General features: G+C 43.0%; 1 protein-coding gene across 1 annotated transcript; it reads right to left on the bottom strand.

Moving 5' to 3' along the window:
* Positions 1-38: 38 nt before the first annotated feature.
* On the bottom strand, positions 39-27,224 carry LOC134346538 (zinc-binding protein A33-like). Its single transcript, XM_063047947.1, has 6 exons — positions 26,635-27,224; positions 26,457-26,552; positions 26,135-26,368; positions 16,743-16,765; positions 16,527-16,645; positions 39-9,961 (listed from the first exon to the last, which is right to left on the bottom strand). Exons 1-6 carry the CDS (start codon positions 27,043-27,045, stop codon positions 9,330-9,332), a joined length of 1,515 nt encoding a protein of 504 aa, XP_062904017.1. The 5' UTR covers positions 27,046-27,224; the 3' UTR covers positions 39-9,329.
* Positions 27,225-27,598: the final 374 nt, after the last annotated feature.

The following is a 27,598-nucleotide window of genomic DNA, read 5'->3' as shown; positions in this document are numbered from 1 at the left end:
CACATGTTCCCCCTACCTATTACCCCCGTCACTGCACAACTCACTTTTTATAATGCTGTTTATATGGTGTTATTTATGCATTTGTATATATTTTATTCCACATTCATACTTTAAGCGATGGTGTTATTGTCATAAGGGGGCGCTGGTGGCGGACCCAAATGAAAGACAGACACTGAAGTACTAGGAACAGGAGTAGGTGTGTCAAGCAAGCAAGGAAAGTGGGGAAGAAATGGCGCTGGACAAGACACAAGCCCTGGACGAGGCTAGGATACAGGGCCCGGGCTAGGACTAGACTAGGAAAGCTGGACCTGGACAAGGAAGAAGAACTAGGAACCTGGACAAGGACTCCGAGCCAGAGACTGGACAGGGACCCAGAACCTGGGTCTTGACTCGGGCTTGGACCCCAGATCTAGGCAAGGACAAGACGTGGCTACAGGATGAGGAGTGGCAACTAGGACTGGACGTGAGACTCCTGGACAGGACGAGGGAACCCCAGCAATGGGATGGGTGAGGTACATGGACAGTTGGAGAACACGAAGCCTTGACTTGGATGAGGGAGAACAGGAACAGGAACGCAGAGCCTTGGTCTTGAGGGAGAACAGGAATGCAGAGCCTTGGTCTTGAGGGAGAACAGGAATGCAGAGCCTTGTTCGAGGGAGAACAGGAATGCAGAACACAGAGACTTGGTCTTGGGAGACATGAATGCAGAACACAGAGCCGGGACTCCTCCTTGGGAACAGTACGTAGGGCCAGGACTCATACTCAGAATGCTGAACATGACGGGATGGTTCCCAACACAAGGTAGTGGCAAACGGCCAGAACTACCTAGTAGAGGTGTGGACACAGAGACGGTTCCCAACACAAGGTAGCAGCAAATGGCTAGACCTACCTAGCGGAGGCGTGGACACAAGCGAGGTTGCAGGCTAGACTTCAGGCAAAGGTTTCAGGCAAGGCTTCAGGCGAGGCTTCAGGCAAAGGTTGCAGGTGAGGGCTACAGAAGGAAGGAGAAGGGAAGGGAACAGTCCAGCAACTGAAGCTGAACCCAGGAGCTGTTTATGTAGACAGCCCAAAATGAGAATCGTGTGCCACAATTAAGACGCACAACAGGACAAGGGAAAACTGGAAAACCTGGAATAAGAATCGATGGACTGGACCGTGAACCGGAATGTGGACTTCACAGACTGGACCATGACAGTTATTTATGCATTTGTACATATTTTATTCCATATTCGTACTTTAGGTTGGCTGTTGCTTTTATTGCATGTGACACCAACATACCACAGCAAGTCTTGTTTACGTGTACCTCAGTGGGACATTTGATAAGATCTCGTTGGAGTGCCGTGGCAGGTGTGTTGGACAGATGGCAGAGATGGTGTGCTGGGGTGGAGCGGGTGAGACACGCTCACCCTGAGACACTGGCAAGGTCATTTTACACCAAAAATTGGTTTATTGATCATTAGGGAATGTTGGTCCGGGTATTCCCTCTCCCGCCCCTGCTTCCCACTCTAAATCCACAATAGAGACCCATATCGGAATCGGGTGTACCATTACTCACATATGTCATGAAATGTGTTTTGTTTTCCGCAGCAGTACAGTGGAACGCATAGAATTACTACAGTACTGTTGAAAGGAACATATATATATATATATATATATATCCCTGCCTGCATCTTGCACGCTGCTACTATGTGCTGGATGGTTTCAGTGGATTCCTTGCACAGTCTGCATCTTGGTACTTGTCTGGTGTTATAGACCCCTGCTTCTATCGCTGAGGCACTGAGACTTTGGAGACAGTCCGGAAGAGGTTCACGATGATGACTCCGGGAATGAAGGGGTTAACATATGAAGAGGATTTAGCAGCTTTGGGACTGTAGTCACTGTAACTTAAAAGAAAGCGGGGGGGTGGGGGGGTCTCATTGAAACCTACCAAATGTTGAAAGGACTAGAAAAGGTAGATTTGGAGATGTTTGCTATGGTGGGGTCATCCAGAACTAGAAGGTACAGCCTCAAAATTGACAGGCGACAGAGATAAGTGGGAACTTTTTTATCTAGAGAATTGTAAATCTGTGGAATGCTCTGCCACAGACGGTGGTGAAGGCCGTCTGTGTGTACATTTGAGGTGGAAGTTGATCGTTTCCTAATTGGTCAGGGCATCAAAGGAAGTGGTGTATGGGGTTGAGTGGGATCGGGGATCAGCCATGGTGGAATAGCAGAACAGACTCGATGGGCTGAATGGCCTAATGCTGTTCCTGTGCCTTATGGTCTTAGGGTCTTATGGACTCTGGACAGCTATTGCTGGCGGCCTCTGTCCCAGCAGGGGTGATGGTGCTTAAGTAGAAGAAGAAGACGTGGGAGAGAAGGGTTAAATTGATCTGAGATTATGTTAAAAGGTCAGCACAATGTCCTGGGCCGAAGGGCTTGTACTATGCTATGCTGTTCTAGATTCTATGAATTTTAGAAATGCAGTTTCTTCTTTCATTTTCATTTTAAAATCTTTTTTATTGATTATTATTGAGATCAACAAAAAATACATTAAAGTAATCAAGTCAACATGTCAATATACAATGAGGAATTAAATTACCAAATAACTGATTAACAAAGCTAAACAACATATCAATAATAAGAAGAAAAAATAAAGTGTTGATTTTTTTTGGAAAAAAGAAAGAAGGAAAACAAGTACCTCTACTAACTAAAACAAAAAAAAACCCTGCTAACAAAAAAAACAGGAAAAGAGAAAAAAAAACCATTGGGAGCACAACCCTGGAAATATGCGTCATACAAGCTTCCATAAAAGAAAAACATCAATACGCCAGCTCAGATCCATTTAAACAAGAATCAGAAGGAAACTATCTTAATTAACTCAAATCAGATTATAGTAGCGGGCAAAGAACCCCACCTTTTCTCAGTCAAATTGAGGATCAAAAGTTAGACTTCTGATTTTCTCCAAACAAAGACATGGCATCACCTGAGAGAACCACTGTATCAAGGTGGGAGCAGAGACATCTTTCCATTTCAATAAAATAGCCCTTCTGGCCAATAACGTAACAAATGCAATTACTTCTTGGTCTGGTATAGAAATACCATGAATATATTGAGGGATTATACCGAACAAGACTGTAAATTTATTAGGTTGTAAATTAATTTTTAAAGCTTTAAAAATTGTAGAGAAAATAGATTTCCAAAACTGTTTCAATACAGAACATGACCAAAACATATGTGTCAATGTAGTTGTTTCGGTTTTACATCTATCACACTGACTACCAACATTAGGAAACATTTTAGATAGTCTCTCCTTTGTCAAATAGTAACGATTTGCAATTTTAAATTGAATTAAAGAGTGACTGGCACAAATCGAAGAAGAATTAACCATCTTCAAAATTCGCAACCAATCCTCTGTTATCAAAGTCATGTTAAGCTCTCTTTCCCAACCTTACTTAATCTTGAGTGAAGGGTAATTGTACTGTTGTAACAGTAAATTATAAAATTTCCCAATAAAACTTTTCACTAAATGATTCATTTTTAAAATAATGTCTAACAAGTCAGAATCCTGTATATATGGAAAATTACTTAAATATTCTTGTAAGAAATGCCTGACCTGAAGATATTTCAGGAATGTGAGTACGAGAGAGAGTATTTAGTTACTAATTTCTCGAAAGGAATCAATCGGCCTTTTTGGAACAGATCCATGAAGGAATAGACTCCTTTATTCCTCCAAAGAAAAAAGGTAGAATCACTTAATGAAAGTTTAAATAAATAATTTTGATAAATTAAACTAAGAAGGTTAAATTTTTTGAGATTAAAAAAATTACGAAACAGGTACCAAATTCATAACGAATGCTTAATCACAGGATATAAATTTAGATTAGAAATGTTGGCCAGTTGTACAGGTAAAGAAGCTCCTAATAACGAGGATAAGTAAAACTGTTTCACAGCTTTCAATTCCAAATCAGCTCAAGGTGGGCGTTCATTTTTATCAACCCAATATAACCAGGAACACATAAAACGTATATTAACAGCCCAATAGTACATTTTTAAATTAGGCAGAGCAAGACCTCCATCCTTTTTTTAATATTTGTAAATGATATTTTCCAATTCTTGGTCTTCTATTATTTCAAACAAAAGATGAAAAGATGAATCAATCTGATCAAAAAAACTTATTAGTTTAAAAAATAGGAATATTTTGAAATACATATAAAAACTTTGGTAAAATCATCATTTTAACTGCATGAATTCGGCCAGCTAACGAAATTGTAAATGGATTCCATCTACAAAATAATTGCTTCATGAAATCCACGAAAGGAACCAAATTAGCTCTGTAAAGATCTCTGTGAGTTTTAGTGATAATAATACCTAAATATTTAAAAGAGTCCGTAACTTTAAAAGGAATGCCATCATATATAAAAGCAGAATCATTTAGAAGAAATAATTCACTCTTATGAAGGTTTAATTTATATCCCGAAAACTCTCCCAATTCATTTAACAATTTCAATAAACTACGAATGGATTCTTCAGGATTTGAAACATAAACTAAGAGATCACCAGCATAAAGGGAGATCTTATGAATAGTCCCATTTATGGAAATTCCATGCCTCACAAAATGCAATGGCCAAGGGTTCCAACACCAAATTAAATAATAGGGGGCTTAACTGACATCTTTGTCTCATACCCCGCGAGAGTTGAAAAAAGGAGATCTGCAATTATTAGTAATAACAGTAGCAATAGGGCTTTTATATATCATTCTAATCCACTTATTAAGATTAGTACCAAAGTTGAATTTCGCTAAAATGTTAAATAAGTATTTCCATTCAACTCTATCAAATGCATTTTCAGCATCAAGAGAAACAACACATTGGGGAGTCTTAGAAAAGGATGAGTATATAACATTTAACAGTCTCCGAGTATTAGAGAAGGAATAATGCCCCTTTACTAAACCTGTTTGGTCCTGAGAGATAATTTTAGCTAGAATATTCTCCAGTCGATTAGCCATTATGTTTGAAAGAATTTTAGCATCCGGATTTCATAATGAAATAGATCTATATGAAGCACAGTCAGTGGAGTCTTTATCTTTCATAAGAATTAAAGAAATAGAAGCTTCATAAAATGTGGGAGGTAACTCTCCTATCAAAAAAAAAGAATCTTTGAGCGTCTCCAACATATATGGAGAAAGCAATTTTTCAAATTTTTTATAAAATCCCACAGAATAACCATCCAATCCAGGAGCTTTACCAGATTGCATTGAAAGAATAGCTTTCCGAATTTCTTTTTCGGTAATAGGAGCATCAAGAGTTTGTTGATCTTCAACAGAAATCCTAGGAAAATCAATCTTTTGTAAAAAGGCATTCATTTTAGAAAGATCAGCTGGAAACTGATATTTATAAAGTTCAATGTAAAAGTCTTGAAAATTTTTATTAATGTCTTCATAATTACAAGCTCTCTTTCGAATTTTTAAAATTTGTCTATTAGCTCTAGCTGCTTTTAATTGAGATGCTAATAGCTTATTATTTTTATCTCCAAACACATAAAATTGAGTTTTCAATTTAAGCACATTTCTTTCAATAGGATAAGTTAATAGTAAGTTATATTGTGATTGAAGTTCAACCCTTTGGTTAAATACATCAATGTTAAGAGAGATTGCATAAATATTATCCAAGTCTTTAATTTATTTTGAAATCTTATCTAACTCTATTTTTGTCTGTTTCTTAAGCTTAGCTAAACAGGAGATTATCTGACCTCGCAAATATGCTTTAAATGTACCCCATATAATCAATTTCGACAAATCTCCTGTATTGTTAAAAAGAAAAAAAAATCTTTTATCTGAGTCTCAATAAATTTGACAAAGTCCGAACTTTGTAATCAATCTTCTGGAAAACGCCAAGACAAGTTTGCAATATCGACATCATTCAATACAAAAGTTCAGCTGAAAGGCGCATGATCCGAGACAGCGATAGCGTCATATTCACATTTCTGGACTTTGGACAAAATTCGGAAATCAGCTATAAAATAATCGATTCTCGAATATTTTTGTGAGCATGTGACTAGAAGGATTAATCTCTGTCATTAGGATGTAGATGCCTCCAGATTTCGAACAAACCATAATCGATTAAAAAGGAGTTAATAAGTGATGCGGAACAGCTCGGAAGCCGCTGATTGTTTGAACTCTTGTCAATCAAAGGATTTAAACAACATTTAAAATTACCACCCATTAACAACATATATTCATTTAAATTTGGCAATAAACCAAGTACGTTTTTTAAAAAAGAAGGATCATCTACATTAAGTCCATATAGATTAATCAGGACAATTTTTTCTATTGCAAATTGTTCCTTTGGCAATTAAAAATCTACCATTAGTATCTGACACAATGTCTTCTTGGATAAATAAAATATTAGATTTAATAAAAATAGATACCCCTTTGTTTTATTTTGACAAGTAGCATGATATTGAAGGCCCTTCCACATTTTAAAAAGATCTATCTTGATCACCCGTTCTGATATGCGTTTCTTGAGCGAAAATTATATCGGGCTGGAATCGATTAATAATTTTAGAAGTCTTCTTTCGCTTAATAAGATGATTCTAGCCACGTACGTTCCAACTAATAACGTTTATCTGTTTAACTACTATAAAATATTTTAACGCATAAATACACGCATACCAACGCGGGATAATCAAAAATAGTGGTGATAAGTATAACCATATGGAAAACACGCATGCTCCGCAACTCCGTTATGGAAAAAATACAATAAAAAAAACTGAAATTAATCCTACAATGAAACTTATAGTTCGAAACTAACCCCAATCCTCCCACCATTCCAAAAGCCAGTAATCTGGCAAAGAGAAAGAATGAGCTAGAGTGCGGCCCCATAGAAAAATAAAAAAGAAACAGAACTCCGCGAGCTTCCCAATTTATAACAGTGATTATAAAAGTATTCCTTAACTCCCCCCACCACTTACAAAAAAAAACCCAAAAAAAAAACGGCCCTAAAATAAGAAAGCCCTGCAGAGGAAAAAAAATGTTTATGCTTATTCATTAAAAATAAACTGAGGAATGCAAAAACAATCTCCAAAGACATCAAAACAATAAAATCAAACAAACAGAAAAATGTCTATGTAATCTCTAACGAAGAAAAATTGGCGCCATTATCCCTTTGACTTACTGCCGAATTAAAAAAACTGTTTTTAGATGAAAAACAGAGACTAATTATCTAACTACTAAGCACTCCTCGCTATATATATAAAGTCCTTATAAACTATGAAAACTATCATTTAATTAATGAAGAAAAGGAAAGATAAAAACAAATAAATAAACCAGTTAACAATCTGCCCGCTGTGTTAATTCACTCAGTATACCAAACAGATTTCGGAAAAGTCATTCATCAGTCAAATCAAGAAGTTCACATCTTCTTTAAATGGTCCATCGATCAAAGGACATCTTCAACATGTCAGAAATCTTTAAAGCTTGGTTTCTTTCAGAAAATTATTCAGCAGACCTAATGCCATTCAAACCCCGGCCACCTCCAAAGTAGAATTAACATAGTCCAATGCCGCTTTGGAATCCAGAAAAAACACGTGGAGTCGAATCCTTAGGAAATAATTTTAATTGGGCTGGATAGTGAAGTGATGGGAATAATCCCCTATCGTGGGCTACCTTGATAGCTGGAACAAATTTGAACCGCTGTTCCATAACTTCCCGTGGATAATCGTCATAAAAACGAATCTCAGAACCCTTCAATTAAAAACTCTGTGTCTCCTTGCATATTTTATGATTTGGTCTTTAACTTTGAAACGAAGTAAGCAGACCAAAACTGATCTCGGATCTTGAGATTTCGAAGTGAAAATTCTACGCGCTCTTTCAATATCGGGAGGCTGAGGTAAAATATCCGGAAACAGAGTTTGAAACAAATGAGCAAAATAGTCCAATAAATCCCCACTCTCAGATCGTTCCTTCAGTCCAACAATTCGAATGTTATTCCGACGAGATCTTGCGTCCAGATCGATAATCTTGCGTTGAGACTGTTCCAAGCGGGCTGAAATATCCGCTTCTGTCGCTTCAACTCTTTAAGTTCAGAATTCAAGGAAATAATACTTTCCTCTACAAAATGAAAACTCTGTCGAAACGACTTAATCTCAGAAGTGTTTTTATCTATTTTCTTGTCGAGAGCCATCAACGCATGTTCTAAATGCTCAGCTCAGACAGGCATATCTTCTGATTTTTCTTTAGAAATTTTTCCCTTTCCATTGCTGGATTCAAAAACCTGCTTTCCACTTCTTAAAGATTGTGACATGCTGTAATAACAACTATTCCCCTCTAAGATCCGACAAATAGAAGTTAAAAATTCAGAGCTTAAACTGGGGGAGAGGAAGAATTAAACGCAGCCACACAAATTGTGTGTTACTCCAGTGAGCTGCAGGCGGAAGTCCCAGTTTCTTCTTGTATGTATATTTTTATCATATTTTCTTTTTCAGAGTAGAGGCTTTGCGGGCATGCCGGTAGTCTAAGGTCTTCTTGCCAGCATATATAGAAGGGATAAACACAGCGTAGAAGAACTTAACATCTGTATCATTCCAAACGTCCACATGAGTGGCAACCATGTTCTGTGCACAGAATCTGATCACCCTTTAGAACCGCTGAGATTGTGAGTAAGCCCAGAGGTTTAGTGCGACGCCATTACGTTCGGGGCGTTCCAGAATTCGGAGTTCAAATCCGGCGCTGTCTGTATGGTCCTCCCCGTGACCGCGTGGGTTTCCGCCTGGTGCTTCCGTTTCCTCCAAAGACGTGCCGCTAGCAGGTTGATTGTTCATTGTAAATTGCCCTGTGATTAGGCTAGCGATAAACAGGTGAGTTGCTGGGCGGGGCGACTCGTTGGGCCGAGACAGCCTGTTCCGCATTTTGTCTCCAAATAAAATTAAATTTAAATCATACACAGATCGACGCTACCAATGTAAAGAAAATCGTGCAGGTTTTTTTTGTCATTTATATAGATGGTACATTTATTTTATGATGAGTCTATTTTTGAAATACAAGTAGATTGTTTCGATCTTTACTTTCACACGAAGTATTTTGATTTCTAATGGCGGATGCCATTAATGCATTAAAATTAATGGATCAACAGCTCTCAACCTATTGTAGCAACATACATCAAAGTTGCTGGTGAACGCAGCAGGCCAAGCAGCATCTATAGGAAGAGGCGCAGTCGACGTTTCAGGCCGAGACCCTTCGTCAGGAACTTTGATGTATGTTGCTTGAATTTCCAGCATCTGCAGAATTCCTGTTGTTTGCGCTCAACCTATTGTGTTGTGCTTCATTTTTGCACCGGTTTTTATTTCCTGGCTCATTGGGGTTTAGGTCTCTGAATCTGCCAGTGATTAGGAACGACTCTACTGCCGGGTCTGGACCCCGCTCCTGCTGCCGGTTTCCGGGCCTGACACTTAGGTAGATCAAGAGCGGAATTGCGGCAAATTCTCAGCGACTGGTTTTCATCCCATGTCCCAATGAAAGGATAAAATTTCCCCCCGAAGTTATTCACACCGAAGGTGTACAGATGGGACTTGGTCTCCGGGTTGTAAAATGAAACGGTTCCGAGATCGTAATTAAGATAAACTCCCACCCTCCCGGGGGCTGGATCAGAAGCGAGAAGGGATGGATGTCTGGCGTTTGCATAAAACTCGTCACCCGACCGCTCGATGACCCAAACTCCAGTCTCCGGTCTCTGCCCGACACCTGCCTTCCTCTCCACAAACTCAGCGGCGACTCCCACGCTCCAGCCCCAATTCCCCTCCACCTCCACCTCCCAGTAATGTCTCCCCGATGTGAACACCTCCGATCCCAGCACACAAGGCCAGACTGTAAACCTCTTCGCCGTGTCAGGGACATTCCTCCGGATCCCGGTCCATCTCACACTCTTCCGATCCTCAGACACCTCGAGCGCCGGATGTGCCGTCTCCACATCCAGGGTGATAGAGACTGGGAGGAGAAGCAGAGAATTAGAGAGTCTCCGGGGATCGGGGTGGGTTGAAGACTCGGACAATGCGGCCCAGGGACCGGAGGAGAAACCGCTCGGCCGCAGACACTTCCGTGCCACCGGCATAAACCTTTCCCAGCATTCATCCAACTACATCGGATGGACAACAAACTTCTGCCAAGGTTCCCGCTGGTCGGTAGAGGCGAGATGGTAAGGCTAAAATCGGTGCCAGGACACCGAGAACATAGCGGAAAGGCAGAGGAGAATGGATGGGGAAAGCAAGGATTGATTTGACACACACAAAATGCTGGAGAAACTCACAAGGTTTGGCAGCATCATCGAAACAGTATATTTCTCTCCATAGATACTGCCTGACCTGTGTGTGTTGCTCTGAACTTCCAGCATCTGCAGATTCTCTTCTGTTTGTGATTAATTCTATATCTCATGCTCTCTGTATTATTTATTTGTTTGTTTTTATAAAAAATATTTTCACTGTTTGTCTTCTTTTGGACATTTGTTGTTTGTCAGTCGTTGTTTTCATAAATTAGATTCATAGAAAAGTACTGCACGGAAACTGGCCCTTCGGCCCATCTAGTCCATGCCGAACCATTTTAACTGCCTAGTCCTATTGACCTGCATTGGGACTATAGCTCTCCATGCCCCCACTATCGATGTACCTATCCCAACTGATCTTAAGCGGTGAAATCGAGCTCACAGGCAACTCTTGCGATGGCAGCTCGTTCCACACTGTCATGTGTGAAGAAGTTTCCCCTCATGTTCCTCTTAAACATTTCACCTTTCACCCTTAACCCATGACCTTTAGTCTCAATCCTACCAAACATCAATGCAAAAAGCTTGTTTGCATTTACTCTAACTACATTCGACGGAATTTGGTATATCTCCATCAAATCTGCCCTCAATTTTCAGTCCTAACCTATTCAATCTTTCCATATAACTCAGGTCCTCCACTCCACTTGCAAATTCCCTCTCTACTCTTTCAACCTTATTTTCATCTTTCCTGTAGGAAAGATGCATTTATTTATTTCCCTGTAAATGTCTGCATGAAAATGAATTTCAATGTGCCAAATGGTGACATGTATAAACTTTGATAATAAAAGTATTTTCACTTTTAAAAAACGCAAGATCAACGTTTCAGGTAGATAAACATGATCTACGTTCTGATGACAGGTTGGCAGCGTGAAGTTTTGGCTTTATTTTGTTCTGTCCACATGGCGCCTGACCTGAAGAACATCCTGAACATATTTGTTTTCATATTTATATCAGATTTTAGCATCATAGACATTTTATTAGGCAACACACACAAAATGCTGGAGGAACTCATCAGACTAGGCAGTATCTATGGGAAAGAGTTAACAGCGGACGTTTCGGGCCGAGACCCTTCATCAAGACTGCAAAGGCACTTTCCTTCTAGTTTTGAAATGTAGAGTGAAAATATAAACACAATATAGATTTTTGAGCCCATTTTTCATTATGCTGGGTAATGATCAAATATCACTCCTTTCTAAAAAATATCCTCAACGTATTTGAGGATCTAGGAGAGACTGAATGGATATCTGTACCTCGGTTATCTCTCTGCTTGAGTTCAAATTTGTTTCTGTTTGTGTTGCTTCCATTATATGTGTTTATACTTGGAGTAATGCTGCCGCCTCAGCATCCTGCATGTGATGTACATGCGGATATGTGGTGTCGGTGTATCTCTGTACACACGGCTGCACAGGTTAATTATGTTATGTGTGTGTGTGAGAGAGAGAGAGAGAGAGACAGAGAGACAGAGAGAGAGACAGACAGAGAGAGAGATAAAGAGATAGAAATAGAGAGAGAGAAAGAGAGAGAGATGCCTGGGTTCTACATATAAAGTAACGCATTGGATTCCATTGTGATGTTAAGGGTGGACAAGATAGAAGTTTTGCCCACAATAGGCCAATCCACCTTCAGTTAATTTTTCTGATGGCAACTTTGATAGGCTGACTGCTGCCTATGCAGATTGTGGTCTAACAATTCCCTTTAAAATGCGAACATGGGGCGGTTGCACAGCAACTGTGAGGCTATAATGCTCATTAGAGGAGAGAACTGAGTTAACCAGCATCTGGACTACATGCCAGACACAGTGAGAGCACCGACTTCCGTTACTGAAACTTGTGATCTACGCTGATTCTTTTAACAATCGTAGTCACCACATTGGTATTAACTCTTTTTTCTCAGTCCCTATGTGTTAAATAGCTGGATATAAACTGCCCCGGCTGCTGCAGCAGGATTGAGTTCATGTGTAGGAAGTCCGTGTAGGGGAGCACTTTGGTTCCAGTGATCATAACACCATTAGTTTCAATTTGATCATGGACAAGGATAGATCTGGTCCTAGGGTTGAGGTGCTGAACTGGAAGAAGGCCAAATTTGAAGAAATGAGAAAGGATCTAAAAAGTGTGGATTGGGACAGGTTGTTCTCTGGCAAAGATGTGATTGGTAGGTGGGAAGCCTTCAAAGGAGAAATTTTGAGAGTGCAGAGTTTGTATGTTCCTGTCAGGATTAAAGGCAAATTGAATAGGAATAAGGAACCTTTGTTCTCAAGGGATATTGCAACTCTGATAAAGAAGAAGAGGGAGTTGTATGAAATGTATAGGAAACAGGGAGTAAATCAGGTGCTTGAGGAGTATAAGAAGTGCAAGAAAATACTTAAGAAAGTAATCAGGAGGGCTAAAAGGAGACATGAGGTTGCCTTGGCAGTCAAAGTGAAGGATAATCCAAAGAGCTTTTACAGGTATAGTAAGAGCAAAAGGATTGTAAGGGATAAAATTGGTCCTCTTGAACATCAGAGTGGTCGGCTATGTGCGGAACCAAAGGAAATGGGGGAGATCTTAAATAGGTTTTCTGCGTCTGTACTTACTAAGGAAACTGGCATGAAGTCCATGGAATTGAGGGAATCCAGTAGTGAGATCATGGAAACCATACAGATTGAAAAGGAGGAGGTGCTTGCTGTCTTGAGGAAAATTAAAGTGGATAAATCCCTGGGACCTGACAGAGTGCTCCCTCGGACCTTGAAGGAGACTAGTGTTGACATTGCGGGGGCCCTGGCAGAAATATTTAAAATGTCGCTGTCTACGGGTGAGGTGCCAGAGGATTGGAGAGTGGCTCATGTTGTTCCGTTGTTTAAAAAAGGATCGAAAAGTAATCCAGGAAATTATAGGCCGGTGAGTTTAATGTCGGTAGTAGGTAAACTATTGGAGGGAGTACTAAGAGACAAAATCTACAAGCATTTGGATAGACAGGGACTTATTAGGGTGAGTCAACATGGCTTTGTGCATGGTAGGTCATGTTTGACCAATCTATTGGAGTTTTTCGAGGAGGTTACCAGAAAAGTGGATGAAGGGAAGGCAGTGGATATTGTCTACATGGATTTCAGTAAGGCCTCCCGCATGGGAGGTTAGTTAGGAAAATTCAGTCGTTAGGTATACATGGAGAGGTGGTAAATTGGATTAGACATTGGCTCGATGGAAGAAGCCAAAGAGTGGTGGTAGAGAATTGCTTCTCTGAGTGGAGGCCTGTGACTAGTGGTGTGCCACAGGGATCAGTGCTGGGTCCATTGTTATTTGTCATCTATATCAATGATCTGGATGATAATGTGGTAAATTGGATCAGCAAATTTGCTGATGATACAAAGATTGGAGGTGCAGTAGACAGTGAGGAAGGTTTTCAGAGCCTGCAGAGGGACTTGGATCAGCTGGAAAAATGGGCTGAAGAATGGCAGATGGAGTTTAATATAGACAAGTGTGAGGTATTGCACGTTGGAAGGACAAACCAAGGTCAAACATACAGGGTTAATGGTAAGGCACTGAGGAGTGCAATGGAACAGAGGGATCTGGGAATACAGATACAAAATTCCCTAAAAGTGGCGTCGCAAGTAGATCCGGTCGTAAAGAAAGCTTTTGGTACATTGGCCTTTATTAATCAAGGTATTGAGTATAAGAGCTGGAATGTTATGTTGAGGTTGTATAAGGCATTGGTGAGGCCGAATCTGGAGTACTGTGTTCAGTTTTGGTCACCAAATTACAGGAAGGATAAAAATAAGGTTGAAAGAGTGCAGAGAAGGTTTACAAGGATGTTGCCAGGACTTGAGAAACTCAGTTACAGAGAAAGGTTGAATAGGTTAGGACTTTATTCCCTGAAGTGTAGAAGAATGAGGGGAGATTTGATAGAGGTATATAAAATTATGATGGGTATAGATAGAGTGAATGCAAGCAGGCTTTTTCCGCTGAGGCAAGGGGAGAAAAAAACCAGAGGACATGGGTTAAGGGTGAGGGGGGAAAAGTTTAAAGGGAACATTGGGGGGGGGGCTTCTTCACACAGAGAGTGGTGGGAGTATGGAATGAGCTGCCAGACGAGGTGGTAAATGCAGGTTCTTTTTTAACATTTAAGAATAAATTGGACAGATACATGGATGGGAGGTGTATGGAGGGATATGGTCCGTGTGAAGATCAGCGGGACTAGGCAGAAAATGGTTCAGCACAGCCAAGAAGGGCCAACAGGCCTGTTTCTGTGCTGTAGTTTCTATGGTTTCTATGTGCCCAGATAATTATAGGGCGTGATTTACTACCGGAGCCACATCGTCCAGGTAACCTCCGACACTCTCAATTATCCCTAACATAATCACGGGACAATTTACAATGACCGGCTAATCTACCCAATGCGACTTTATACCATGGGAGGAATCCAGAAGATCCGGAGGAATCCCACGCATACCACGAGAAGGACGTACAGAGACCCCTTACGCCAGAATTGAACTCCAAACCTCGGAACATTCCGAGCTATTATAGCATCGCGCTAACAACTACGCTCCATGGCTCCCCAAAATAAATATAAATATTTGTCAATAAACAAATAAGCAAGCAAACAAATAAAAAAACATATAAATGAATAAACAGGAATATAAATAACTTGAATAGGATAAGTTATCAACCCAGATAAGTGAGAGGTGGTTCATTCTGGTAGGTCAAATATGATGGCAGAATATAGCATTAATGGTAAGACCCTTGGCAGTGTGGTGGATCAGAGGGATCTTGGGGTCCAAGGCCATAGGACACTCAAGGCTGCTGCATAGGTTGACTCTGTGGTTAAGAAGGCATACGGTGTATTGGCCTTCATCAACAGTGGGATTGAGTTTAAGAGCTGAGAGGTAATGTTGCAGCTATATAGGACCCTGGTCAGACCCCACTTGGAGTACTGTGCTCAGTTCTGGTCGCCTCACTACAGGAAAGACGTGGAAACCATAGAAAGGGTGCAGAGGAGATTTACAACGATGTTGCCTGGATTGGGGAGCATGCCTTATGAAAACAGGTTGAGTGAACTCGGCCTTTTCTCCTTGGAGCGACGGAGGATGAGAGGTGACCTGATAGAGGTGTATAAGATGAGAGTCATTGATCGTGTGGATAGTCAGAGGCTTTTTCCCAGGGCTGAAATGGCTAACACGAGAGGGCACAGTTTTAAGGTGCTTGGAAGTAGGTACAGAGGAGATGTCAGGGGTAAGTTTTTTACGCAGAGTGGTGAGTGCGTGGAATGGGTTGCCGGTGGCGGTGGTGGAGGTGGAAATGATAGGATCTTCTATGAGACTCCTGGATAGATGCATGGAGCTTAGAAAAATAGAGGGCTATGGGTAAGCCTAGGTAGTTCTAAGGTAAAGACATGTTCGGCACAGGTTTGTGGGCCGAAGGGCCTGTATTGTGCTGTAGGTTTGCTATGTTTCTATGTTTCTCGGACTAGAATACAAAAGGAAGGATGTAATGGTGAAACTTTATAAAGCACTGGAGAGGCCTCACTTGTAGTATTGTGAGCAGGTTTGGGCCCTTTATCTTAGAAAGGACGTGCTGAAACTGGAGAGAGTCCAAAGGAGGTTTGTGAAAATGACTCCAGGGTTGAATAGCGTGTCATACAACAAATGTGTGATGACTCTGGGCCTGTATTCACTCGAATTCAGAAGAATGAGGGGAGACTTCACTGAAACCTATCGAATGGTGATAAAGTGGATATGGAGAGGATGTTCCTTATGGTGGAAGAGTCTAAGATCAGAGGACACGGCCTCAGAATAAAGTGTTGTCCTTTTAGAACGGAGATGAGGAGCAATTTCTTTAGCCAGAGAGTGATGAATCTGTGGAATTCCTTGCCACAAGCAGCTGTGGAGGCCAAGTCTTTACATACATTTAAGGCAGATGTTGATAGATTCTTGATTGGTCAGGGCATGAAGGGTTATGGGGAGAAGGCAGGAGATTGGGGATGAGAGGAAAATTGGATCAGCCATGATGAAATAGTAGAGCAGACTCGATGGGCCAAATGGCATAATTCTGCTCCAATATTTTATGGTCCTATGGTCTTATATATTTATTTATTTTATTTATTCATTCCCTATATTTGAGATATGTATATTAAAACATACAGTGAACATTTTTGTGTACGACAAACCAATCAAAAAGAATTGTGCTGACTTCTCAATGTACATAATTCTAATTAGGACATAAAGATCTCTAATAATTTTGAAAAAAATATCTATGTCACTTTTACCTGGATTAATGGCATCAAGCACTTCTCTCAAAGCTGTTTTAAGCAACAAGGGGTGATCGAATCTTCCAACCTGCAACACTTCATCTTCTGCATCCAATTTATATTCTTTGTTACTGATGCTGTAAATATTAAACAGCTCATTACAAAATGAACAATGATAAAATCCTGAATAATTTTATAAAACCTTGCCAAATTTCAGTGAAGAGCCTGTCCTACCTTTCATCCTGAATGGCTTCCCCCTGAAATAAATAAAACACAAATCTGAACTGATCACAACACTAACACCCCCGGCAATAATTGTCGTAGGTTGCTGAAGCTTACCAACTCTCCATGCTACAAGCATGCAACAATAAACATCAGGGAGAATTAAAATGTCATGATCACTGAAAGGATGCAAATAATATGAAAGATTTGAAAACATGGGACTCGTTTACCTGTGTAAAATGCAATGGGAGATTCAATAGGGGGTTTTAAATTATCGATGGATTGCCTAAGGAGTATGTGGAGACATGGTGTGTCTACTTGGAAGAAAGATTAAGACTCAACCCAAAAAGTAAAGACATTGGCATTAACAAACTGCAGGAAGTCAGAAAGTGAATCTCGAATGCACTGCTGTGGCAGTGTTTGAATGAAAGATTTAAGGGGGAACTGGATGAATTCCCGAGAGGCCATCCCATCACAAACACTTTTGGCGGGTAGCAAAGGCGGAGATGTAGAGAAGTTGAGAAGGGTGACTGCACATCTACTTTCTTAGAAGTTTGCGTAGATTCGACACGTCATCTAAAACTTTGGCTAGCTTCTATAGAAGACATGATCCGACATGTCATCTAAAACTTTGGAATTTGATTTAATTGCATCATGGTCAGAAATGGAAACACAAATTCCCAGGAATGGGAAAGACTGCCCATCCAGACAACGCCTTCCCTACCATTGAGCATATTTACATGGATCTCTGCCACGAGAAAGCAGCATCCATCATCAAGGACTGCTGTCATCCATCACTGAACTGATTGCGCAAACCACAAGCTCACTTTCAAGGACTCTTTACAACACATGTTCTCAATTTTTTATTATGTTTTGTACAGTTTATATTTGTTTGTTCATTAGAAATTGTTGGTTTCTGTTTATATATTGCTTTTCCAAAATTCTATTGTATTTCTTTATTTTCCCGTAAATGTCTAAGAAAATGAATCACAAGGTAACATAAAACAGGAATTCTGCAGATGCTGTAAATTCAAGCAACACACATCAAAGTTGCTGGTGAACACAGCAGGCCAGGCAGCATCTATAGGAAGAGGTGCAGTCGACGTTTCAGGCCGAGACCCTTCGTCAGGACTAACTGAAGGAAGAGCTAGTAAGAGATTTGAAAGTGGGAGGGGTAGGGGGAGATCCAAAATGATAGGACAAGACAGGAGGGGGAGGGATGGAGCCAGGAGCTGGACAGATGATTGGCAAAAGGGATACGAGAGGATCTTGGGACAGGAGGTCCGGGAAGAAAGACAAGGGGGCGGGGGAACCAGAGGATGGGCAAGGGGTATATTCAGAGGGACAGAGGGAGAAAAAGGAGAATGAGAGAAAGAATAAAAACAAGTAACAGATGGGGTACGAGGGGGAGGTGGGGTATAAAAACAAGTAACAGATGGGGTACGAGGGGGAGGTGGTAACATACGCACTTTGATAATAACTCTGACGTTGACTTTGAAGGAAGAACATCAGTGGAGAACAGATGGGTTGAATTGCGTGTCGGCGACCTAGAGCACTAAGTAATTCTATGCAGAATACACTTTAACCAAAATTATTAAAAGAGGCGATTGATGGAAACTGAATATAGATAACCAATCTATTGTAAGCGTCAAGTTCTGAAATTAAACATTAGTTTCCCATCAGCGATGAGGTCCCTCTCACACCCATTACATCAGACATTTTTAACATTTCAAAATATACTTTATTCAAAAACAAAATTATCTACAATAAACCATTCAATGACTCTCAATACTTTACATACGTTTCCCTTATGTTCTCTACATATCCATACTTTTGGCCACCCACGTGGCACACTGTTGGTTCACCTTCCCACACCATTGTTGAGGGGTATACTCCCCACCACCCGACCCCTCCCACTCTCATAGAAACCATAGAAACTACAGCACAGAAACAGGCCTTTTGGCCCTTCTTGGCTGTGCCGAACCATTTTCTGCCTAATCCCACTGACCTGCACATGGACCATATCCCTCCATACACCTCCCATCCATGTATCTGTCCAATTTATTCTTAAATGTTAAAAAAGAACCCGCATTTACCACCTTGTCTGGCAGCTCACTCCATACTCCCACCACTCTCTGTGTGAAGAAGCCCCCCCTATTGTTCCCTTTAAACTTTTCCCCTCTCACCCTTAACCCATGTCCTCTGTTTTTTTTTTCTCCCCTTGCCTCAGTGGAAAAAGCCTGCTTTCATTCACTCTATCCATATCCATCATAATTTTATATACCTCTATCAAATCTCCCCCCATCCTTCTACACTCCAGGGAATAAAGTCCTAACCTATTCAACCTTTCTCTGTAATTCAGTTTCTCAAGACCCGGCAACATCCTTGTAAACCTTCTCTGCACTCTTTCAACCTTATTTATATCCTTCCTGTAATTTGGTGACCAAAACTGAACACAATACTCCAGATTCGGCCTCACCAATGCCTTATACAACCTCATCATAACATTCCAGCTCTTATACTCAATACTTTGATTAATAAAGGCCAATGTACCAAAAGCTCTCTTTACGACTCGATCTACTTGTGACACCACTTTTAGGGAATTTTGTATCTGTATTCCCAGATCCCTCTGTTCCACTGCACTCCTCAGTGCCTTACCATTAACCCTGTATGTTCTCCGTTGGTTTGTCCTTCCAACGTGCAATACCTCACACTTGTCTGTATTAAACTCCATCTGCCATTCTTCAGCCCATTTTTCCAGCTGATCCAAGTCCCTCTGCAGGCTCTGAAAACCTTCCTCACTGTCTACTACACCTCCAATCTTTGTATCATCAGCAAATTTGCTGATCCAATTTACCACATTATCATCCAGATCATTGATACAGATGACAAATAACAATGGACCCAGCACTGATCCCTGTGGCACACCACTAGTCACAGGCCTCCACTCGGAGAAGTAATTCTCTACCACCACTCTCTGGCTTCTTCCATCGAGCCAATGTCTAATCCAATTAACCACCTCTCCACGTATACCTAACTAACTAACCTCCCATGCGGTCCTTCCCCACCGGGCCCTTGCAGCGGCTGCACCGAGTTTCAGTGCGTCCCTCAGCACGTACTCCTGCAGCCGAGAATGTGCCAGTCGGCAGCATTCTCCCACGGACATCTCCACGTGTGGGTAGATCATCAAGTTTCTGGCCAACCAAAGAGCGTCTTTCACCGAGTTGATGATCTGCCAGCAGCACCGAATGTTGGTCTCCGTGTGCGTCCCCGGGAACAGCCCGTAGATCAGAGAGTCCTCTGTTACGCAGCTGCTGGGGATGAAACTTGACACTAGCCTGTCCATCCTCCTCCACACCCTCTCTGTAAACTGACAGTGTGCAAAGAGGTGGGTCACAGACTCCTCCTCACTGCAGCCCGCCTGTGGGCAGTGGGGTGCGGATACGAAGTTCCGGGCGCACAGGAGGGATCTGACTGGAAGGGTCCCTCTCACCGCCAGCCAGGCAAGGTCCTGGTGCCTGTTGGTGAGATCTGGTGATGAGGCATTTTGCCAGATGAGCTGGACAGTCTGCTCAGGGAACCACCCCACTGTGTCCATCACGTCCTTCTCCTGCAGTGCCTGCAGGACATTACATCAGACATGTGTCTTTCCAGGTGAGGCAGCACTTCACCTGTGAGTTTGTTGGAGTCGTCTATTCTGTCAGGTGTTCCCAATACGACCTCCTATACATTACCGAGACCCGTCGTAAATTGGAGGATCGCTTCGTCGAGCACCTCCTCTCCATTCGCAAAAAGCGGAACTTCCCGGTGGCCAAACATTTAATTCCGATTCCCATTCGCGTTCCAACATGTCGGTCCATGGCCTTCTCTTCGGCCAAGAAGAGGCCAACCTCAGAGTGCAGGAGCAACGCGTAATATTCCGTCTGGGTTGCCTCCAACCTGATGACATGAATATCAATTTCGCCTTCCAGTTTTAAAAAAATCCCACCCCTCCCATCTTCTTCTTTTCCCCACTCTGCCCCATTCTCATCTGTCTATCACCTCCCCCTGGGTCCGTTCCTCCTTCATTTTCTCCTTTGGTCCACTCTCCTCTCCTATCAGATTCCTTCCTCTCCAGCCCTTTACCTTTCCAACGCACCTGACTTCACCTATCACCTTCTAGGTATCCTACATCCCATCTCCCTCCACCTTTTTATTCTGGCGTCTTCCACCTTCCTTTTTAGTCTGCAGGAACGGTCTAGGCCTGAAACGTCGACCGTTTGTTCATTTCCATAGATCCTGGAGAAAGGTGATTGCGTTCGCTCGGTCTCTCTCTCTCTCTCTCTCTCTCTCTCTCTCTCCTCCCGGAGGAGAGTGCCTGCGTTCGCTTGGCCTCTCTCCCCCTTTCGCTCAATGCTGCCACCTGCCGGAGTCCTGGGTCTTTGGCAAGGTTCAGTGGGCACGGTTTGTGGATTGGACCCTGTAGTTCACGTTCTGATGGTTTTTTTCCCTCGTTTTTGTTTGATCCTTTCTTGTTATTTTGTGCAATTTTGATCCGGGCAGGCTGACAGTCAACGAACAACACAGCGCTAGATTGCACTGAATGGAACTAAAACTGGACATTTCCTGTGCTGTTCGCTGTTATCTTGTGCCGTTTGCGTTGTGGGTGAGGGGCGGTGGTGATGAATTTCTTTGAACGGGTTCCATCGTTTTCTTTGCTTCGTGACTGGCCATGGGGAAGACGAATCTCGGGGATGTACAATGCATATACACTTCGATGATAATTGTACTTTGAATCTTTGAGCCTGCCTGACCGACTGACTTCCTCCAGCTTAACTGCATGTTGATTTGGATTTCCAGCATCTGCAGACTTTCTCCTGTTTATGGTTTATATGTGTATTTGTATTTGGATATCAGGTTCAAGGAAATGGATAACATGCGATACAATTACGCTCTTATGTCAAGATACTATTCATCGACTATAGGTCAGCATTTAACACCATCATTCCCACGATCCTGATTGATAAGTTACAGAACCTGGGCCTCTGTACCTCCCTCTGCAACTGGATCCTCGACTTCCTAACCAGAAGACCACAATCTGTGCGGATTGGTGACAACATCTCCTCCTCACTGACGTGCACCTCCGGGGGGTGTGCTTAGCCCACTGCTCTACTCTCTCTATACCCACGACGTTAGTGCGCATGCGCCGGTCGTGCAGCCTGTTACAGTTGCTCATTTAGTTTCTTACTTTTTAAACTTTTTAACTTAGGTTATTTGTTGTATTTTTTTTCTCACGGTAACACGTTGAAGCTGCACCCTCTCTAACATGCTGGTGGAGAGAGTTTTACTTGTTTTTTTTAGCACTGGAAATAGTTACATTCGGACACGTCTCGTTAGCGGGGCAGCAGGACGGCCGCATTGTGTATTCCAGGGACCAGCTGATTGCGCTCATGCCGGACGGTTTAGCGAATAGAGCAGCGGACATCCCGGCTGAAATCTGGAGGAAAACACACAGAGGATGCAGAGGGGGATCAAAAAGGCGAGGGAAGAGGACCGGGTTGAGACAACAGAGGCTTATGGAGAAGAGAAGTTATAAGCCGTGTCTCCCCTCTCTCATCAGGGGAAATGTGAGGTCACTGGGGAATAAAATGGACGAATTGACGACGCTTGTCAGGAGTCAGAGAACTTTTCGGGAGAGCAATGTCATGTGTTTTACTGAAACGTGGCTGCACGAGGACATACCCGATCAAAGCGTTTCCATAGAGGGCTTCCAGACCGTGCGAGATGACCGGAATTGCACTGAGAGCGTAAGCGTAAAGGGCGGGGAGGGGGGGCTGCTTGCGGTTCTGGTAAACAACAGATGGTGCAGTTCTGGGCATATTACGATCAAGGAACATGTTCGTAGCCTGGATATTGAACTTTTTGCTGTTGGACTCCGGCCATATTATCCAACCAGAGGGGAGAGGACTCTGGATTTGATGTACGCTAACGTTAAGGATGCATACAGTTCCTCTCCGCTCTCTCCCCCCCCCCCCCCCCCCACTGGGAAGGTCAGATCACAGCCTGGTGCATCTAAAACCCTGCTATGTGCCTCTGGTGAAGAGTAAACCTGCAACCTCGAGGACAGTGAGAAAATGGTCGGAGGAGGCTTATGAGACGCTCCAGGGTTGTTTTGAGGTGACAGACTGGCAGGCACTCTGTGAGCCACATGAAGAGGATGTTGATGGGCTCACAGAGTGCATCACTGATTACATCAACTTCTGTGTGGACTGCAATGTTCCGACAAGAACTATCCTTTGTTATTAAAAAAACAAGCCATGGGTAACAAAGGACATTAAGGGCATCCTGAACGCTAAAAAGAGGGCGTTTAGAGATGGAAATAGGGAGGAGCTGAGGACAATACAGAGGGACCTGAAAGCCAGGATCAGGGAGGCTAAAGACAGGTACAGGAGGAAGCTTGAGAGGAAACTCCAGCAGAACAACATGAGAGAGGTCTGGAGGGGGATGAGAATCATCACTGGGTCTGGCAAACTAGCAACAGAGGAGCTGAAGGCAGTGTGGACAGGGCCAACGAACTTAACCTGTTCTTTAACAGATTTGACATTGTGGCCCCTGCCCATCCCCCACATGAGCCATCTGTTGTTGGCCCCCCATCAACACATATTCCACTCTCCCCTCCAATCCCTCCTCACAGTCCCCCACTCTGCTCTCATGACTATACCCCTTCCCCACACGAAACCACCATGATGGGCTTCATGCTGAACAGGTGAGAAGACAGCTGAAACGTCTCAACCCAAGCAAGGCTGCAGGACCAGATGGTGTCAGTACCAGGGTGCTCAAAGCCTGTGCCCCTCAGCTATGTGGAGTAATTTGCCATGTATTCAACCTGAGCCTAAGGCTCCAGAGGGATTCTGTGCTGTAGAAGATGTCCTGCCTCGTCCCTGTGCCGAAGACGCCGCGCCCCAGCGGCCTCAATGACTACAGACCAGTGGCATTGACCTCCCACATCATGAAGACCCTGGAGAGACTTGTTCTGGAGCTGCTCCGGCCTATGGTCAGACCACACTTAGATCCTCTCCAGTTCGCCTACCAGCCCTGACTAGGAGTTGAGGATGCCATCGTCTACCTGCTGAACCATGTCTACACCCACCTGGACAAGCCAGCAAGCACTGTGAGGGTCATGTTTTTTGACTTCTCCAGTGCATTCAACACCATCCACCCTGCTCTGCTGGGGGAGAAGCTGACAGCGATGCAGGTGGATGCTTCCCTGATGTCATGGATTATTGATTACCTGACTGGCAGACCACAGTACGTGTGCTTGCAACACTGTGTGTCCGACAGAGTGATCAGCAGCACTGGGGCTCCACAGGGGACTGTTTTGTCTCCCTTTCTCTTCACCATTTACACCTCGGACTTCAACTACTGCACAGCATCTTGTCATCTTCAGAAATTTTCTGATGACTCTGCCATAGTTGGATGCATCAGCAAGGGAGATGAGGCTGAGTACAGGGCTTCAGTACAAAACTTTGTCACATGGTGTGAGCAGAATTATCTGCAGCTTAATGTGAAAAAGACTAAGGAGCTGGTGGTAGACCTGAGGAGAGCTAAGGTACCAGTGACCCCTGTATCTATCCAAGGGGTCAGTGTGGACTTGGTGGAGGATTACAAATACCAGGGGATATGAATTGACTATAAACTGGACTGGTCAAAGAACACTGAGGCTGTCTACAAGAAAGGTCAGAGCCATCTCTATTTCCTGAGGAGACGGAGGTCCTTTAACATCTGCTGGACGATGCAGAGGATGTTCCACAAGTCTGTGGTGGCCAGTGCTATCATGTTTGCTGTTGTGTGCTGGGGCAGCAGGCTGAGGGTAGCAGACACCAACAGAAGCAACAAACTCTTTCGTAAGGCCAGTGATGTTGTGGGGATGGAACTGGACTCTCTGATGGTGGTGTCTGAAAAGAGGATGCTCTCCAAGTTGCATGTCATCTTGGACAATGTCTCCCATCCACTACACAATGTACTGGGTGGGCACAGGAGTACATTCAGCCAGAGACTCATTCCACCGAGATGCAACACAGGGCGTCATAGGAAGTCATTCCTGCCTGTGGCCATCAAACTTTACAACTCCTCCCTAGGAGGGTCAGACACCCTGAGCCAATAGGCTGGTCCTCGACTTATTTCCTGACACAATTTACGTATTACTATTTAACTATTTATGGTTTTATTATTGTTTATTATTTATGGTGCAACTGTAACAAAAACCAATTTCCCCCGGGATCTATAAAGTATGACTATGACTATGACTATACTATGACTACAACTGTGTGGCTCGGCATAGCTCAAATACTATTTATAAATTTCCTGATGATACAACCTTGTTGTAGAATCTCAAATGGTGACGAGAAGGCATACAGGAGTGAGATATGCCAACTGGTGGAGTGGTGCCGAAGCAAGAAGAAAGAGCTGATTGTGGACCTTCAGAAAGACGAAAGAGCTGATTGTGGGCTTAGGGAGGGTAAGACGAGGGAACACACACCAATCGTCATAGAGGGATCAGAAGAGGAGAGAGTGAGCAGTTTCAAATTCCTGGGTGTCACGATCTCTGAGGACAAAACCTGGTCCCGACATATCGATGTAGTTATAAAGAAGGCAAGGCAGTGGTTATACTTTATTAGGAGTTTGAAGGGATCTGGCATGTCAACCAATACACTCAAAAACTTCTACAGATGTACCGTGGAGAGCATTCTGACAGGCTGCATCACTGTCTGGTGTGGGGGGAGGGGGCGCTACTGCACAGGACCGAAAGAAGCTGCAGAGGGTTGTAAATTTAGTCGGCTCCATCTTGGGTACTCGCCTACAAAGTACTCGGGACATCTTTAAGGAGCGGTGTCTCAGAAAGGCAGCGTCAATTATGAATGCTTTTTCTCACTGTTACCATCAAGCAGGAGGGACGGAAGCCAGAAAACACACACTCAACGATTCAGAAACAGCTTCTTCCCCTCTGCCATCCGATCGTGAATGGACACTAAACCCGTGAACATCCCTCATTGTTTTAATATACAATTATTTCTGTTATTTCTCTCTTCTATATTATGTATTGCATCGAACTGCTGCTTGCTACAAACTCCAGGACGCATGCCGGGGATAATAAACCTGTTTCTGATTCTGATTCTCTCTGTTACAGGATTGCAACAGATGATTCCCGCGGCTGAGGACGGGAACAGGAGGCATTACAAGGATTGTACTGATTTTGTGGGGGACAAGTTAGCTTGATCACAGTGGCAGAACCACTCCGAAACAGAAGAAACATTCGTCTCCTGTAGATCAGCTTAAGTTGATGACAATACTGTGTCTTTCAAAACTGCCGTCTACTGCTTTGTAACTGCGTTTTCAACTAACTCGTCTGAAATATAATCCCTCACCTGGAGAAACACCACAGCGCCTTCTTGTTGCAACTTTTTCTGATAGTTTGAGAGTTTCCGCTGTGCAGAAATTAAATCTTCTTGAATCACTCGAAGATTTTCCTCCATTCGGTTTAGAATCCTCTTCTCTTCTTCCCTGAGTTCTCTGAGTAAGCGCTGCTCTCTCTCAGCGAGAATCTGGTGCATTTTGGAGAATTCCGTTCTGAAGTGTGACTGCAGTAGGTATGACTGTTCCTGTCAAATGCATGGCGGGCATTAATTATTGCAAAACAATAACGGCAACAAATCGACACAAAGTCGCGGCTTTAGAAGAAGAACCCACCTTGAGTCCAGAAATCTTCTGTTTTTGAAGCTGTTCCTTTTCCTGGATCGCTGATATGCTTTTTGTAAGCGATGCCATCAAAGATTTCATCTGAGCCTAAGAATTGCGTTTGTAAATAGAAAGAAAATGTAAGAACTGGAAATGAATAATCGCATTATCAAATTATTTTTCTATTTACCTTGTAGACGTCGACAGCTTCTTTAATCGTCCGAAAGCGGTGCTCCCTGTGCTCCCACGCAGCCGCACAGATCACACAGATCAGTTTCTTGTCGGTCTCACAAAACAGCTTCAGCTCTTCCTCATGTTCCTCGCAGTTAAGTTTACTTTCCTTCTCTCTCGGATTCAGACTTAGTTTTCGAGCTCTCTCGGCCAGTCTTGCTAAGGCGCGGTTGACCTTGAGGGTGTGGTCCGCCAAAACCTCTTTACATTCGGGGCAGGAGTTTCTCCCCGCGTTGGCCCAATACTGTGAGACGCAGGAGCGGCAGAAGATATGTTCACACTCCAGTGACACCGGATCGATGAAGAAATCCAGGCAGATGGGACAGATCAGATCCTGAGTTAAACTCCAAACCTGCCGTTTTGAAGCCATGCTTATTCCCGAATCTTGCTGATCCAGTGGACTTTAACCGTGTCTCCCGACGGCCGTCACGCAGAACCAGGAAACAAACGCAGAGCATTCTGGAATTGTTACTCATCGAAACTGGGACGGCTGTGTTAAATCCATTAAATTACTTTACTGAGGGGGGCGCTGTTAAAATGAGTCTGCGAATGTATAAAAAAAAATCGATGACGAAAGAAATTAGAAATTATCACAAAGTTTAAAGTAAATTTATTATAAAAGCAATCAATACTTCCAGGGCAACAATCTCTAAATTGCAGAATAGGATGATTTCGCAGATGGATTCGTGGCTCAGGAATTGGTGCGGGGGTGGGGGGGGGGTGGGGAAGAACAGATTTCTGGACATTGGAATCTCTTCTGGGGATCCTATAATCTGTACAAAAGGGACAGGCTACACCTAAACCCGAGGGGGAACCAATATCCTTGCCGACAGGTTTAACAGCTAGAGCTGTTGGGGAGGGTTTAAACCAACTTCTGGTTCTGCTTGGTACTGCGCAACTTGACAGATGGGTGAGATCCGGAG

This window comes from Mobula hypostoma, chromosome 5 (assembly GCF_963921235.1).
Source record: "Mobula hypostoma chromosome 5, sMobHyp1.1, whole genome shotgun sequence".
Taxonomy (NCBI): Eukaryota; Metazoa; Chordata; class Chondrichthyes; order Myliobatiformes; family Myliobatidae; genus Mobula; species Mobula hypostoma.
Note: the sequence above shows the minus strand (reverse complement) of the source record. Positions and strands in the feature narration are given on the sequence as shown.